The sequence below is a fragment of the Pelodiscus sinensis genome, chromosome 4 (assembly GCF_049634645.1).
Source record: "Pelodiscus sinensis isolate JC-2024 chromosome 4, ASM4963464v1, whole genome shotgun sequence".
Classification (NCBI taxonomy): Eukaryota; Metazoa; Chordata; order Testudines; family Trionychidae; genus Pelodiscus; species Pelodiscus sinensis.
The window spans coordinates 122,571,839-122,588,397 of record NC_134714.1 but is presented as its reverse complement, the minus strand read 5'-3'; the positions used below and the strand labels follow the sequence as shown (position 1 = coordinate 122,588,397).

The window sequence follows — 16,559 nt, the reverse complement described above, 5'->3', positions numbered from 1 at the left end:
TCCCATTATACATTTTTTTTTATTTCTGTATGCAATGTAATGTTTAGGCACGTTGCTTGGGACACTTTCTAAAATAAATCATTGGCCATTGTTTAGAGTATCCTTTTGGCTTTAAATACTGGTTAGGAAAACAAAACAATGTAAAAATAAATGACTATAACTTCCTATTACAGAAATAAAAATGGATTTGCATCTAAAAGTGCAAGAGGTGAAGTACTTTAACCCTTTCACCAGACAATGTGGCAATATACAATATATTGCTTCTGTTTGTTTGAGAAGGCTGTTGGAATTTTATACCGACATAGAAAATTATAAATTATACAGAATTAGTTTCCATAATCATTATATATACAAACCAGCAGAGGAAAAAACTGGTTTAGAACTTACAAATGAAAGCCTCACACAGATCAATACAGTGAAAGTAACAATTAACATGCTCAGGTGCCAAATTTTGATTTGTACTTTAAAAATACTATGTTTTTAAAATGCATGTACTGTAATTACATTAGCAGAACAGGCATTTCACTTAGTTGACTTGTCTAACAGGATTATGGTGTTTTAAATCTAAAATGTTCAATTGTATGTTTGGTATATTAAAGTAAATCTTAGTGAATGGGTTCAAAGATAGGTGAATCACTTTAAAAAACACAACAAGCCATGTGCACTTCAAATATTCTAGTGTTTCACCTGTAAGGTATTGTTTCAAGCAAACAAGACTAACAGAACATATGGCTTTACAGCAACATCAATTTGTCACCTAAGTTGTAGTAATAAATATTTAAAATCTCTACCAATAGACTTACATTTTTGATCTGTTTTAAACAATACAGAAAACAATTACCAATTAAAAACTGTTGTAAAATGCGGAACACCAAAAATTCTTATTTAAATCACTTTTGTAAGCTAAAACAACCAAAATAACATTTATGGGGCATTTCAGTTCTACAATTCTTTGCCAACCTGGAAGAAACATGAATTTTTTTTAAACAAGGTGAAAAATGTATGAAAACTGCTAAATACTTTGGTCACACTAATTGTCAAATAGTTGTCTCAAATACATTAGATTTGTGTATTCTTTTTTATAAAACTATTCTTACAGCCATTTTAACTATAGTATCACTACTATCATTACCTGGGTGGCAAGAGCTTATTTCACAGGTCACCCATTATTTAGAACAATACATATAAACATACGCAAAAAGTATTGGTATTTCTGAATGTGCAATATTTTTTACACTTATGAATTTCTGTACAATGTCTTAAAATCTAGAATATAAATGTTGCTGGTCCTGATCCCTTGCGAAATTAGTGCAGCAGTGACTGGCTTTGACAGGCTCTAGATGAAATCCTTGAGAAACACTAAAACCCCTGGGTATCAGTTCGTGTTCTTCAGCCAACAGCAGCAGACATCACATATCATACAGGGCCATTAACAGTTGCTTCTCCTAAAAGGGTTTGTTGATCAGTCCTAAGAAATCAAAAAGAGGGTGTAAGTGTATTAAAAAACCAATGCACCTGTATAATCGTCACAATCAAGGGTAAAAGCAAGCAAATGAACTTCTAATGACTTGTTTAAATCATATTAATTTAAAATTGGGGTCATGGAAAAGAGCAAGTGTGTCCATAAAACAAAATGAAAAACCCTGCTATGTCCTTTTTCATTTTCTTATTAACAGAAGCAGATTGACAGCTTTACTACAGTTAAGGTTAAAACCAGCTCTCTTGTTTAAAGCTGACTTTTTTTTAATGGCTACAAAATCCCTTTGGGGGACATCAAATTAGAAACATTACTACAAAAACTTTATTTCTTTGGTTATGTACATGAAAAGGCTTGTACACCTGTTTATGCCCTTAGTGGAGTATATGGAACATGTACAGAGTAAGAGGCTAACTGTCTGGAAAACTCTACATCACAAGATCTGGGCTGTGGTAATCTGTTAGACACAGAATCTGAACACCAACCAGGGAAGAACTCTGACATTTAAAAAAAAAAGTACATTTCTCCAATCTGCCTCTATCAAAGGGGAAATGTAATCAGCGCACACCAGATCACTCGTGAGGTGCTGAAGCTAGTTTCTGAAAAGAAACCACACAAGCTAATACTCATCAGGAAGGGAAAGTGATTAAGGGTTGCAGAGGAGGTGGGAACAGGAAGCAAGAGGACATTGATGAGACACTGGGACACGAGTGATGGAAGTGACAAGAAGATGGATGAGGAGGGCAGGGACAGTGTATGCTCATTACAATCTGCAGAGCTCCAGCATGTCAATAGGGTATGACGCACACACACCCTCCCCTTGGCCAGGTTTGGTGCTTGCTTTTCTGGGGGATTGAGCTCAGTCCTCTGTAAAGCTGGGATTCAGAGTCCATTCTGGAAATGTATGAGCCCTCAAACCCTATGCCTTCATGGGTCTGACAGAATGTGGGACTTCCTTCCCACCCCCAGCCAGGTTCTAGCAGAGTTTGCCTTTCAGGGGTATCTGAGTATCCCCTAATCCCCCACTCCACTGAGAGCCAGAATTGGAGGAAGCCCTGACTCCTTCTGGCTGGGAAGCTTACAACAACAGGCATGCCCCTAAGCATGCACCATGGAAAACTTCTGGTACTAGGGTGAGGAGCTAAGAATAGGTAAAACTGATGCATCACAAAGTCTCCCTAGGAGTTTAGGAAAGCTCACTGCTATGAACAGAACAATTCACACACCCCAGAGCCATTGTTTCAAGTTGCACTCATCTTCATTGAGCATTCACTTTCTGTTGAGAACATCTCATTGAAACAAATGGGCCACCAATCTGAGCCTGCAACTCTGAAGTCAGAAACTCACCTTAGGTGAAATCTAAGGGTATGTCCACATGTACATGTTGGCAGTAGTACTGATGCAGCTGCAGGACGCCTAATGAAGGTGTTCTATGCTCACTGACGGGACATATCTCCAACCAGCATAATATAACCACCTCCACAAACAGCAGAAACTATGTTTTAAGTAGACGCTCTACCAGCAATACAGCACTGTGCATATAAGCACTTATACTGATGCAATTTAAGTCACTTTGGGGAATGGCGTATTCACATCCCTTAGCAGCATATGCCTAAGGCCATGTCTGCACAAGAAACACTATAGTGGAACAGCTACTGCTGCTGCTGCACTATTATAATGCAGGGACTCAAGCAACAGAACAGATTTTTTCATTGCTGTATTAATGCCACCTCTCAAAGGCAATAACTAACACAACCCAAGAATTCTTCTGCCTGCCTGATAACAGGGCTTGTGTCAGCATCACTTCCTGTGCAACGCAGTTAAATTTTCACAGCCCTGAGCACCACAATTAGATGGACTGTGCACTGTAGACCAGGCGTAAGATTCACCTGTAAATAGCTGGGTAAAAAAATGCCACTTCAATTTTCCTTTTTTTGAAAATATATAAGAAATGTGGTGAGTACAGCAGAATATGCAGAAGGCACATGAGTTATTTTTTAAATAAAAACAAATTATACAGGCATGTGCTTGTTGGGAAGGGAGATTAATGTCACCAAATCTTGAACCACTAAGGGAAAAGAGGGTTGGGTCTGCAGTGAGGAACAGAGGAATTCTGGGATGGGGACAAATGGAAACTGATGGTGAGGTAAGGAGGAGGGTTCAGGTAAAGGGGAGGGGACAGGAGAAGACAGGAGGGATTGGCCAATGAGGTAGCAGAAAGTCAGGGTAGAGAGATAGGAGGGCCTAATGGCCTTGAATTCTTCTCATGTCCCCTGCTACTCTTGGTGGGGCCTGACTCCTCCTCTCTGCCTCTCCATTTGAGCTGGGATGGGAAGAATGAAGGCAATAAATTGAAACACCTTAAATCCAGAAAATAATTAAGATACATATCTCTGGGTGGGGCTGTCATGATCATGAGGGTTAGCCAGCAGCCTGGGAACTAAGGGGTTAACCTTACCTAAGTCAGGTAGATTCACCCAATAGGAATGTAGGTAGGAATTTCAAACTGGGACAAAGGAATTTTTGATTTTTCCCTCCTTTGTCCTGGGCAGTTCTCTCTCCATCTACTGAGGGGGGCAGAAAGAATGTCTGCCTCCAAGAATAGACTCTTCACTCTTCTGTAAGTAGGGTAAAGTTTAGATAAATCCGTTTTACGGTTTGGGAAATGGGATCTGATGTCTGTACATTTAAAAATGTTTTTTGCTCTCTTTTGTAACTAAGCTCCTGGCCTATGGTGGGTTTCTCCTCCATGAGTATATTACTTGGTTATTTTTCTATCTAGTCATTATGCTTGCAACAGGAATACTGTACTGATAATAAACGTTCTTTTTTATTTTCTTAACCTGGCATTGGTTAATTTTGTGTGTCCTGGTTTGTACTTTAGGGTTGAGATTTCCCAAGGGATCTCTCCCCTGATTTTCTTATCAATTCTTGGGTGGTGGCAGTGGGATTTTATCCCCAAAATCTAGGTTAAGATTTTGGGGGAAGAGTTTTATACCAAAGCCTGGAAGATAAGGTTTTGGGGTACTTTTGCTGGTCCCCACTCCCACATTTATCATGCCAGAGTGGGGAAGGAGCCATACAGGGGCAAAGGGAATGGCCTGAGCATAATGCAGGGAGAGGCAGACTGGGTGAACCTGTAACACAACAAGTAAAGCCTGGCTAAAAAGGGGGCAGGAATCTTAGCTGGAGGAGGTTAGTGGCAATGAGGGACCCAGCTCATGCAACAGCGTGGGATACATAACCAGTGTTGCATGTGGCCCTTGACTAAGCTTCTGCCTGTGATATCTGCATGCATCTGCATAGGGCAGGAGGCACCAAAGAGCAACTTTTCTTACCTATATATATTAACTATCATGATAGCTAATGATCTAATGGGATTTGGTAGGTGAAGAAGGGAAAGTGGACAGACATGAAAAATGATGGGAAAGGCTACATGTTGCAGGTATTGGTAGAACTGGATGTGGAAACACACACCACACTTCTGGAGGCTTAAAGTTACTGTAACAACCATATATTAAACTATTATCCCCATTCCACAACAATAAAATGTACAGGAGTGGAAAGGACCACTGAGGAATCATAAAGCAACTCTTTGGCCTAGAGGAAAGATCATTGGACTGGAACTATTTCTAGCACTGCCATTGGCCTTCTGGTGACCATGGGCAACTCGCTTTATCACTTTGTTTCAGCTTCCCCATCTGTAAAGTGGTACAAAGATAAAGTTATTTGAGATCTACTGATGAAAAGCATGATATAAAAGCTAAGTCTTCTGATGGCCCTGCTACAAGCATAACCTACACAATTCTGGAATAAAGTGTTGCTGACTGGAACCTCAATGTACACCTGCACCTCCTTCCTTTGATATTACTCATTGGGAGAGAGGCAGAGGAGGTGTCTGTCAGATCCGGATCATAATCATACTTCCGTGACACTCCTCAAACTAATCCCCAGATATCACAACTCTTCCAGGCTCCTCCATTTCATTTCTTTACTAGAAGATTGCTCTGGTCCTTAACTCAGTTTGTTTTTTGGAAAATAAAACGAGCATGTCCATGTTTCATTTAAATCATTGCTCTGCAGTGGGACAGGCGCTGAGGGATTCAGTATGCAGGCTGCCCTGGGAAGAGAGGACTACCCCAGCCCTCTCTCACCGGAGTAGCTTGGGGCCAGGGGAGAAGTGCCTCTCAGTGGCTGCTGTAGCTCCACCAGGCACAGGTAGAGGAGGGGTGTATGTCCCTCTGGCTGGGGCAGGTCCAGGTTCATCCACCCCCTGCATGTCTCAGCCAGAGTGAGGAATGTAGCAAACTCTGCACTTCCCCTTTCTTCCTGACAAAGGGGAACAGCCAGTAACGTTCCTGTAGGAATCAGTGAGGACGTGGGGGAACTGGGCTGTGCCGGATGGGGATGTGTCCCCCCCAGCGAGCCCCTTTTACAGCAGCCTACTGATTTTTTTTTTTTTTTTGGTATGAGAAACAATCCCATTCCAGGGACATCCCATTTACTTGGCACAACCAAATCCTGACCTTGCTTTAAGTTATGATAAGAGGCACAAAGAAACTCTCTCAAATATACAGTAGACTGTTCAACAGATGCATGGAGTGCAGGTGGAGTCCATGCAAATAATTTGCAGTGGCTACTGCTCTGCTGCCTACTGCAGCTGGCAGAGTTAGCTTAAATAAATGCCCCTGCAACCTTATTTCCTTGTTGTCAGAAGTCTGAGTTTTCCTTAACTCAACATTCTGAAAAGCACAAGCAATTACTGAGTAACCTTAAATCTTCATTAACAAAGTTCTTGCCATTTAACTATTCCCACTTACTGATTACATTCAGCACTTTAATGAAGATGACCAATGAAGTAATCACAGCTAATCGAGCTATATTTGGTCTCTAACAAAATACAACACATTTGAGTCAGTGATGGAATACACCTTGTGATAGTAATATTTTAAAGTTTAACATCTTCTCACAAAGTGTGTTACTATTTTCTTTAGGGAGTTCCTCTTCTTATTCTGTACTACATATAGTAGTGTCAGCTTGCTGAAAATAATACTTAAGTACATCGCATATCAATTTTTGTATATACAAGTAAATATTTGCAGAGTCAGGAAAATAAATAAATGCGATGTTTTTAAAAAATTGCCCTGGGTGCTAATCTAATCTAGGTGCTGCTACTTTAAGAGCATTCTGAATCTCATTCAGTCTTTTACCATGAAAGCATCAGGAACACTTGGGGGAAGGCGGGAAAAAGTGAAAAGCAAAGAGCAATATAAATATGCTCATTATTATGTTGAACAGTTTTAGTGAAAACTCTCTCCCAGCTAGTTCAGGCAATACAAATGGAAGGGAACTCTTCATATGATTCTAAGCAACACCACCTGTTTCTAAACTGAACATGTACTTAAAGGAAACCCAACTCCACTTTCATCCAGTGCAACAAGCTAATTCACCGGTGCACGTCAAGATTTTTTTTTTTTTTAAGAAAAGATATTCTGAACTGCACACAAAGAAAAATTACCTGGAATGCTTGTTCTCTGATGGTGTACAATCACAGAGAAGCCACACTCTTGGGTCCGTGCTCTATATGCACATGACCAGCAGGAGTCCCCTAGCTAAGTCTTTGGCTGCCAATCACTAAAAACACTTTTTAAAAAAATATATATATTAGATCAGAGACAAACAGCACTAGACAGAAAATTATCAACTTTTCAGGAAAAACCTGATATATAAAAAAGAAAGACGCTAGGGTAGCAAGAGTCTGTTCTATACAGCCATCACAACTGTAGCAGTGAACTCCTTTACTAACTGTCTGAAGTAAACTCACCACTGGGACCTTTTGGGGCACTTTGGGACTCCTAGCACAAACCTGTCTATTAGCTTGGGAGCCAAGACTTACCTTTGGGACTCCTACAAATCATACATGCATGGAGCCCCAAAAGCGGGGACGGGTCTATCTGCATATTTATATTGAACTTATGAGGAATCTGGTAAAAATCTACTGTGACAGCGACCTTATTTTAAAATATTTTCTCTTATTTTAAAATACTTTCTCTGCCCATTTTAAGATTTGTCAAGCAAAAAACAAAGGATTTCTAAAAACATAACATTTATTGAAATCAGGAACAATGAAAAGAATTGCTAGCTTTGAGAGCCCTCTTCTGGTTTATAGTAGTAATTCTTCATTCTAAGGCAAATACTGTACATCTTGGCAAATATCTGATATGCACAGCAAGACTTTTCTTTTTCTTTAAATGGAGCACTTGAGTATTACGGTATTTACAACTTTTACATTTCTTTGATTTCCAATTGTTTACCTTAAAAGTTTTGAACATTTTATCTACTAAGGGTGTTTGCAAACATCAGATAACTGAGGTATTAAAAAAACCTATAGCAGGGTATTAAAAAAACTCTTCATGTGTTACTCTTCTTATATAAAGTATTTATAAAAGGTAACTGTCAGAAAATGAGGCTGTGGGAAATAATGGATTTCAGTGTTTCCCACCACAATTTAAAAGTGAAATATATCAATATTTAAGCAGATTTTTTTCCAACTGTGTCTTATAAAAGTTCATGCCCCAAATCACAAGAGATGGGAAAAATAATATTAAAAAAATTCAGATTTAGTAATATCACTATTAAAATATGCACAACGAGAAACAAGTCTCGAACCAGAAGACACATGAACAGCGTTTATTTTCATAAATTTGTCTCACAATTTTCTTGTGCAGAAAAAAGCTAATCAATAGGAACATATATTTTATAAAAAAGAATGCACATTTGAGGTTTTATATAATGTACATGAGGGTGTCTATATATTATATATGAAAGCTGCAGCCAGTTTCTGGTGACTGTGGCAAATGCAGAAATTACATGTTCTACTAATGTTTTAAAGTCTATGAAAAAACAACACTCATTTAATGAGTTAAAATATTTATATATCAAAACTCTGGCTGAATGACTAAGTACAAATAGTCTAGCAGCACTGTAAAGACTAACAAAACATGTAGATGGTACCATGAGCTTTCGTGGGTACCACCCACTTCTTCAGATGAATGGAGCATTAAAATTCCAGATTCAAGACTTTTAATGGTACCATCTACACGTTTTGTTAGTCTTCACAGTGCTGCTAGATTATTCATTCTTTAAGTTTTTCCTATTTAAAAGTAATTATAAAGAGCAACAACAAGCAAATCAGAACCTTCTTTCTCTGAGGATTACATGGCTAGCAAACCTCAGCAATGTGAGGGAGAAAGAAGCCACTACTCTCAAAGCTCGCCACTACTGCTATACAGTTCTGACACCAAAGGAGAGCAGATAAGTTACCTAAGCTTCCAACTTTGAAGGCTTCAATATCTGAGATATAGGGGAGAGGATTGTTCTAGGAGGGGTGGGTAAGATTCTGTGGCCAGTACTGTGCAGGGGGTCAGACTAGATGATCATAATGGTCCCTTCTGACCTTAAAGTCTATGAGTCTATAACTTTTATTTGCTTTTTAGCTAGTCTTGTACTTTTTCCTTCCTTGCCCAGAGTGTAAATAGTTTGGGCACCATTGTGGGTTCGGAGAACAAAATGCATCCTTGGCATTATCAACATGGAATCTGTGGCAATCAAGGATGGTGAACCTGTGGGATTCCAACATTATTATATGCAATGGCTGCGTCTACACTGGCCCCTTTTCCGAAAGGGGCATGCTAATTTTAAACTTCAGAATAGGGAAATCCACGGGGGATTTAAATATCCCCCGCGGGATTTAAATAAAGATGTCCGACGCCGCTTTGAAGTAGGAATAAGAGATCCTCCGGAACAGGGCTTTATTCCAGAGAATCGGGCCAGTCTAGACGCTCTTTTCCGGCTTTTCTACAAGCCGGAAAAAAGCGGTGGACATCTTTATTTAAATCCCGCGGGGGATATTTAAATCCCCCGCGGATTTCCCTATTCTGAAGTTTAAAATTAGCATGCCCCTTTCAGAAAAGGGGCCAGTGTAGATGTAGCCAATGGGTTTATCTGCTTCTGTAGTAAACTGACAAGCTTTTTGTCTGCAGTTATATTGACTATGAGGCACTTAAGATTCTTTTCATCCTATTACTTAACAGATCACATTTGTCATTTTCATGGTTTGTATTGCATCATGGAACATATGGGGACGAGGTGGGCTGGAATAGATTTAGAGTATCAGGTCTTGACTGTGGCACCCCAGGAGTGACACTTCCGTGAGGTATATATATTTGATGCTGCTGGCCCCATGTCCTCTCTCAGTTCCTCTTTGCCAGCAATTCTATGTGGAGGAGGGCAGAAAATAGGGATCTTAAATGGCGATTAATTTGCGAATCGAGTAGTTGGTGGAATTTCCATTGACTACTCGACTAGTTAAGGGAGGGCAGTTAACACATTAACTTCCAGCTTAGGCTGGTTCTCACCACAACTCACAGCTGCCGCTCTGCAATCTTAAAGAGACAGAGGAGCAAGCACGCAAAGACACTGGCTCAATTTCTGGTCCCCCACAAGGTCTCAGGACAACCATCCCCCGCGCTGCCATTCTGCATTCTGAAAGGGACAGAGCAGCTCATCCCACAGGTCTCAGCATAAATCCTCCCCCCCTGCTCCCCTCTCTCCCCTCCGCTGCCTTGTGCACAAGGGACAGGGGAGCCAGCAGCGAGAGCAGGTTTGTTCAATGCGTTAGACCAGTGGTCCCCAACACGGTGCCCGCGGGGGCATTCGTGTGCGCCCGCCAAGTGCTCGGGGCTGGCCTGGCCCTGGGCATGTGGCGCATGCATGGTGCCGGAGCCAGCCCCGGGCGCATGGTGAGCGCCGCGAATTGGCCGCTCGCGCCCCGGGCGCTTGGCACTTGGGGGGGGGGGGGGGGCTGGCCCCGGGCGCGCGGCTCTTGGAGGCGGCCCCGCCCCCAGGCGCACGGCTCTTGGTGCCCGGCAAAGGTTGGGGACCACTGTGTTAGACCTACACACTGCAAATGCTGAAGACCAGAGCCCTGGGGGAAAAAAGGCAACACTTTCTTGGTTTCCCTGAATTTCACAAAGAAAGTCACAGTAGGCAACTAGGTAACCTTTCCCTCCCTCCAAAGGAAACAGAGCACACACACTGCAGTGGAGATTGCTTCCCAGCTTGAAAGACCTTGTAATGTGAAAACAAACAACAAATAGTCTGGTAGCATTTCAAAGACTAACAAAACATGTAGATGGTATCATGAGCTTTATGGGCACAACCCACTTCTTGGAGTATTACAAGTCCAGACCCAAGAATAAATAAGGGGAGAAGGGGGAGTGAATTGGATTGTTCAAGTTACAAGAGGGTGATAAGAACAATTTTCACCTCTATAAGAACTAAACAAACAAACAATGGGTGAAGTCATTAGGAAGAATCAAACTTGTAAATGAGTTAAGTTCCAACCCTTCCCTGTATATCAGCCCCCTGCCAACTCTGTCCACACATCTACACAAGTGACTTCATCACTTGCCCCAACCACAACATCAAGGGCTCATTTAACTGTACATCCACTAATGTGATCTAAGCCATCAAATGTTAGCAATGCCCCACTGCCATGTATATTGGCTCAACTAGACAGTGTGTACAGGAAAGAATTAATGGACACAAATCAGATATTTGAAAAGGCAACACACAGAAACCTGTTGGAGAACACTTTAACCTGCCCAGGCATTCATTCATGGATCTCAAAGTCACAGTGTTGTTTCAGGCCAATTCCACAAGCCAATACACAGGGAAGGGTTAGAACTTAACTTCATTTACAAGTTTGATTCTTATCAGAGAGGAATGAATGAAGATATTGGCTGGCTCTCACACTACCTTCCACATCCTAATGACTTAATGAACCAACCGGTGCTTAGAGATTCAAATTGCTCTTATCAGCCTCTTGTAACTTGAATAATCCAATTCACAATTTTTTCCCTTTTCCCCCCATTTATTCTTGGACCTGGACTTCTAATACTCCAGTCATCTCAGGAAGTGGGTTGTAACCATGAAAGCTCATGATACCCATACATGTTTTGTTAGTCTTTAAGGTGCTGCTAAACTATTTGTTGTTTAAGTTTTTCTAGTGACAGACGAACTCAGCTACCCCTCAGAAACATGAAATGTAAATAAGGTCTTCATCCTGCAAATGTGAATCCCAGCTGTGCTTGAGCTTCAGGGGGTAGCCAAGTTAGTCTGTTACAGAAAAAAAACAACAAATGCTCCGGTAGCACTTTATAGACTAACAAAACATGTAGATGGTGATCATGAGCTTTGTGGGCACAGCTCACTTCTACTTTACTTATGAGTCACGGAGGCACACTGTAGAATAGTGATAGAAATGTAGCAGTGTTAGTCTGGGGTAGCTGAAGCAAAATGCAGGACAATGTAGCACTTTAAAGACTAACAAGATGGTTTATTAGATGATGAGCTTTCGTGGGCCACAATTGTATCCTTTGGTATATATGGTTGTGACTATTTTCTTCCACTATTTGATCTGAGGAAGTGGGTCTGGCCCACGAAAGCTCATCATCTAATAAACCATCTTGTTAGTCTTTAAGGAGGCACACTGTGTGACTCACACTGAAGAATCAAGGAACTACACTAGAAAACAAAGACCTGGCACGCACCCCTAATTACTTTTGAAGCCTGTCCTTGTCCCCAAACAAACTGTAAAATCTAATGGCAGTCACTTGCCTGGAACCCAACAGAAATGGTTGAGAACAGACAACTCTCCTAGTCACGGAATCACTGTAGCCTGAGAGCTGGGGCTCAGTTGGATGTGTCAGGTTACAAATACTTGGATTCCTTTTTAAAAAGACACTCTGGTTACTGGAGTTCTTGTCCAGCCAGAACTTGCTTTCTCTTCTCTCAGTCCCCTCTCTGCCCCCAGCCCTCTGGGGCTCAAAAGGGAATCCCACTCCCTTCTTGTAATGCCCAGTGCAAATGGAGATCAGATTTTTGCTCTTCCCCCCGCCCCCCTCAGGTGGGCTGAAATTGAGGTGTACTGTCCTCTACCTGCTACCTTAGCACAGTTGCAGCTCTCACTTCCAGTCTCTCCCAGTCCCCCGCCAGCCCAGCTGGGGCTGCATGGAATGGAATGCTCCTCTGCTGGTATAGCAACAGGGACTTCCCTTGGCTGTCAGGCTGGAATGCTACAGGTGGACAACCAGGATTGAGCCACCATCTGTGCACACAGGCTCCCCTGTACCTAATAACGCAGAGCAGCAAGGGGAGGCTTGTGCTGAGACCCATGGGACTGGCTGTTCTGTCCCTTTCAGAATGCAGAGTGGCAGCACAGGGGAGGGTTGTCCTGTGACCCAGTGTGGGACCAGAGATTAAGCCAACGTCTTTGCGTGCTGGCTCCTCTGTCCCTTTAAAAGAGGCAGTGCGGCAGCAGGGGGAGACTGAGTAGACGACAGTGCTACCCAATAAGCAGGAGCTTATCGGCTATTTGTTCATATCCTTAGCAGGAAATTGAACATACATGAACAATGTATATTGAAAAAGTTACAAAAGGTAGGCAACTGTTTTTTCTTCAAATGCTTGCTCATGTTGATTCCATTCTAGATGACTTACAAACAGTATCCAAGGAGGTGGGCTCAGTTCATAGCTTGGAGACTTGCAGTACTGCGCTGCCAAAGCCAGTATTATTCTGGGCTGGCTGAGTCAGTGCACAGGGGGATATAAGGTATGGACAGATGGCTGCTCTACAGATATCCTGAACAGACACATGGGCCAAAAAGGCTGCAGAGGCGGCACCTTCATTTGGTCATAGCAGAACTGAATTAAGGCTGTGATCCAAGAAGAAATTTTTTGTATGGATACAGCATGTGGCAAACTGTTTGCACTTCACCACTCTGCCCTGATGGAGGGCTTACTACTCTCCAAGAGACTGTGCTGCACCTCAGTCAAATGCTGCTGTTGGTGCATGTTCAGCCATGCATTACCAAGCCATCAGACCTAACACTGCCCTGTCCTGTTTGATCTTTTTGAGATCTTTTTTTCTTGGGAAGAAAGAGCAGCTGGGGGAAGGCATATACTAGGGCCTCCAACCATCGAAGCAGAAAAATGTCCAACAGTGGATCCCTGTTGTACACTTTTCAGGCTCGCAATGAAGTCTCCCATGGCCCAGAACCAAGCCTCGGGGAAGACGAACCTAGCACACATGGCACTGAGGACTGCTCCAATGAATTGTGTGTACTGTGTTTAGGGTTGACTTTGTGTCATATAATATGCTAGGTCACAGCAGGGAAAACATACCAGGTCAAGATGCCTCCACACCTGGCCTACAGACCGGCCTTTTCTAATCAAGAAAGTATAGATATATCTGGACTCTTTAGTCTCTCAGGCAAGCGGCTACTGGCTCTACATACTTTGGTCCCAAGAGTGTTCACAACAAGAGACTCAAGGGCATTGCCATAAAATAAAAATGGCACCCACGCAAAATGAAGTGGAGGAATTGCCCGTGACCCAGAAACATAGAATAAAAGTATGGGTCCTTCAAATCGAGGGCAGTGTACCAGTTTCCTGGAACCAGAGAGGGAATGATGGAGGCTAATAAGACCTTGCAAAATTTGAACCTCTTGAAGGACTTGTTGAGATGATGCAAGTCCAAGATGGGTCTCACACCCCCATTTTGCTTTTGGAACTAGGAGGCAACACAAGTAGAATTTTCCCTGCCTTCCATGCCTCCAGGTGGAGGAGGTTTTTGACCTCCTGAAAAAAGGACACACTTGTGAGAGGAGTTCCTGAAGAGTGACAGGGAAGGGAGGGTGAAATGGGTGGTTGGCTGCAAACTGCAGGGTGTAGCTCAAAGAAACTATGCCCAACACCCAACAATCCAAGGTCACATGGGACCAGGCCAACCAGAAAGGGCAGAGGCAATTAAGGAAAGGAAGGGCTGGATCTGATATGTAGGCTGGGGCACCGTCCTCGGGCACACCCTCAAAATCTCTGACTTCTGGGAGGGTCATGCTAAGCTCTGGGGCTAACCAGTTGTGTACTGCAAAAGTTTTGCCTTTTACCAATAAAAAATGATCCAGGAAAAAACCACCTTCCCTTGGAAACAGCAACTCATTTTAACTACAGTGTACTGAGCACACCACACACATGAGTAAAAGGGATATGGATGAAATACTTCAGAGGGAATGGGGGTTTTTCCCCCTACAAACTCAAGAGTCTAGTAGACATTAATAGAAAAATACAACTCATAAGAATGCACATAAAACAGGTAAAAGAACAACAGATTAATGTGTGTAAAGACACTTCACACAAAGCACTGATAAATGGATTCTGGAACCAGAAATTGTGGATATTTGAATCAGTTCTATTAGAAACATGAAACAAACAGCTGGTAGCAGCCTATAATAAGGTTACCTCTGTTCTGGACTGCTGCTAGCAGGCTGTGGAGTAGCAGGATTTTCTTCTACAGCTTCTGGGTTTTCCTCCACCACATATTTGCAAGAAACATCCTGCGAGGTAGACAATTTTCCTTCCTCACTAAATTAAAAGCAGAGGTTACAATTTAATTTCACTGTGGGTGTAGGGAATTTCGTGCAACAGTGGGAGACTGAGGGAAGGGTCCAGACATGCAAATGGTTTTTGAATTATGATCGAAGAATGGAAATCAAACACAGGAATCTGGACTCTGTAGACATCCATTAACACAGTGTTATGTTCACTTAAACTGGATTTAAAAAGATGCATGAAAAACAATGATTATATACTAGTACAAGAAAAGACTAAAGAATATGCTTGGTGCCTGAAGTGAGAACAATCACAGCTTTTACTGTACATACCGATAAGATTTCAACACTCTGAAGCCAAAAGTATGCAAAAAATAGAAGGAGAAAAGTATAAAAGACTTAAGGTTCCTTTCAAAGTTAGCATTGATTAAATTTGTCCATGGAAAAGCACATCAGCAACACCAAGTTTTTTTTTTTTGGGGGGGAGGGGGGGTTAAAACCACTTACTAGTATTGCACTCTATTCATTCAAAATTCCTAAAGAAGCCTCCTTTTCATTTCGAGGCTTAAAGTACAACTGGCTGATGTTGCATAGTGCTAAAACAGATAGACAATGAACAGCACGCATTTAAGAAAACAGCATCATTTCTATAGTTCGTTAGGGTTTCTATTCCGATACAATTACACATGAAATGTGAGAACTCCTTTACAGTTGGTAAAGCCTACAGAGGAGATATTAAATATATAGTGACGTTTATTAAAAAACTGTCTCTTTTCCTATTTGCATTCCAACGTTACACATTTTTTTCTAGCTACTCTCTTATGGGTATGTTCAGACCCAAAAATGTTAGCCAAACATCTTTCATTGCTTTCAAGTGCAAACTTGACACACCACCTCTCAAACTCTAAACCGGCTCCCACATGACTGACATAAGACATCAGGTATCCAAGGGGTAGCCGTGTTAGTCGGGATCTGCAAAAGCAACAAGGAGTCCTGTGGCACCTTATAGACTAACAGAAGTCTTTTTTCTCTCTTAAAATAGGGGAGACACTCTTCTCCCAATTGTCCTACTATTGTTCTTTCAGTGGATCCTCCCACTCCCATATTTCACTCTACACAGCTAGCCCATCCCTCAATACTTTCCATGGCCTACTTCCTTTCTTCCTGAATATCCCATCTATAGATGACCTCACGGACACTTTCAGATGCAGCTACTGCATCTTCCAAATATAGACATCTCCCTACCACTAACTCATCTCCATCCATTATTTGTATTACTGTAGCACCTAAAAGCTCATTCATCCAAACCAACATCTCCTTTTAGATGTTTTTACCATTAACATTACATTTCATGTAATAATGAAAACCAACTGTCTCCTCCCAAGGCCTCATTACTCCATCTTCTCTCACTCAACACTTCTACTATCCTTCCTGTCATTCAAGTCCATCATAATATTGCTGTCAGCTTTGACTTTACCTTTGTTCATCACTAGCACAACGTCCAGTCCTGGTCCAAATCATCTTAACGCTGACTCCCAAACATAACTGCCCCTTTTCTACATACCACTAAAATTCTTGTCTGGATCGCCTGTCTTGACTACTGCAATCTCCTCCCCGACAATCTTCCCAGC

At 41.9% G+C, this 16,559-nt stretch overlaps 1 protein-coding gene across 10 annotated transcripts in view; it reads right to left on the bottom strand.

Moving 5' to 3' along the window:
* Positions 1 to 16,559, bottom strand: part of PPP6R3 (protein phosphatase 6 regulatory subunit 3) — a 144,496-nt gene continuing 127,937 nt past the window's right edge. For all 10 annotated transcript variants that reach the window (XM_075928324.1, XM_075928323.1, XM_075928320.1 and 7 more), the window contains 2 exons: positions 14,840 to 14,962; positions 1 to 1,468 (listed from right to left, as the gene is read on the bottom strand). In XM_075928324.1, coding sequence (XP_075784439.1) covers positions 1,417 to 1,468; positions 14,840 to 14,962 — 175 coding nt within the window. In that variant the 3' untranslated portion in view covers positions 1 to 1,416. The remainder of the gene's footprint in view (positions 1,469 to 14,839; positions 14,963 to 16,559) is intronic.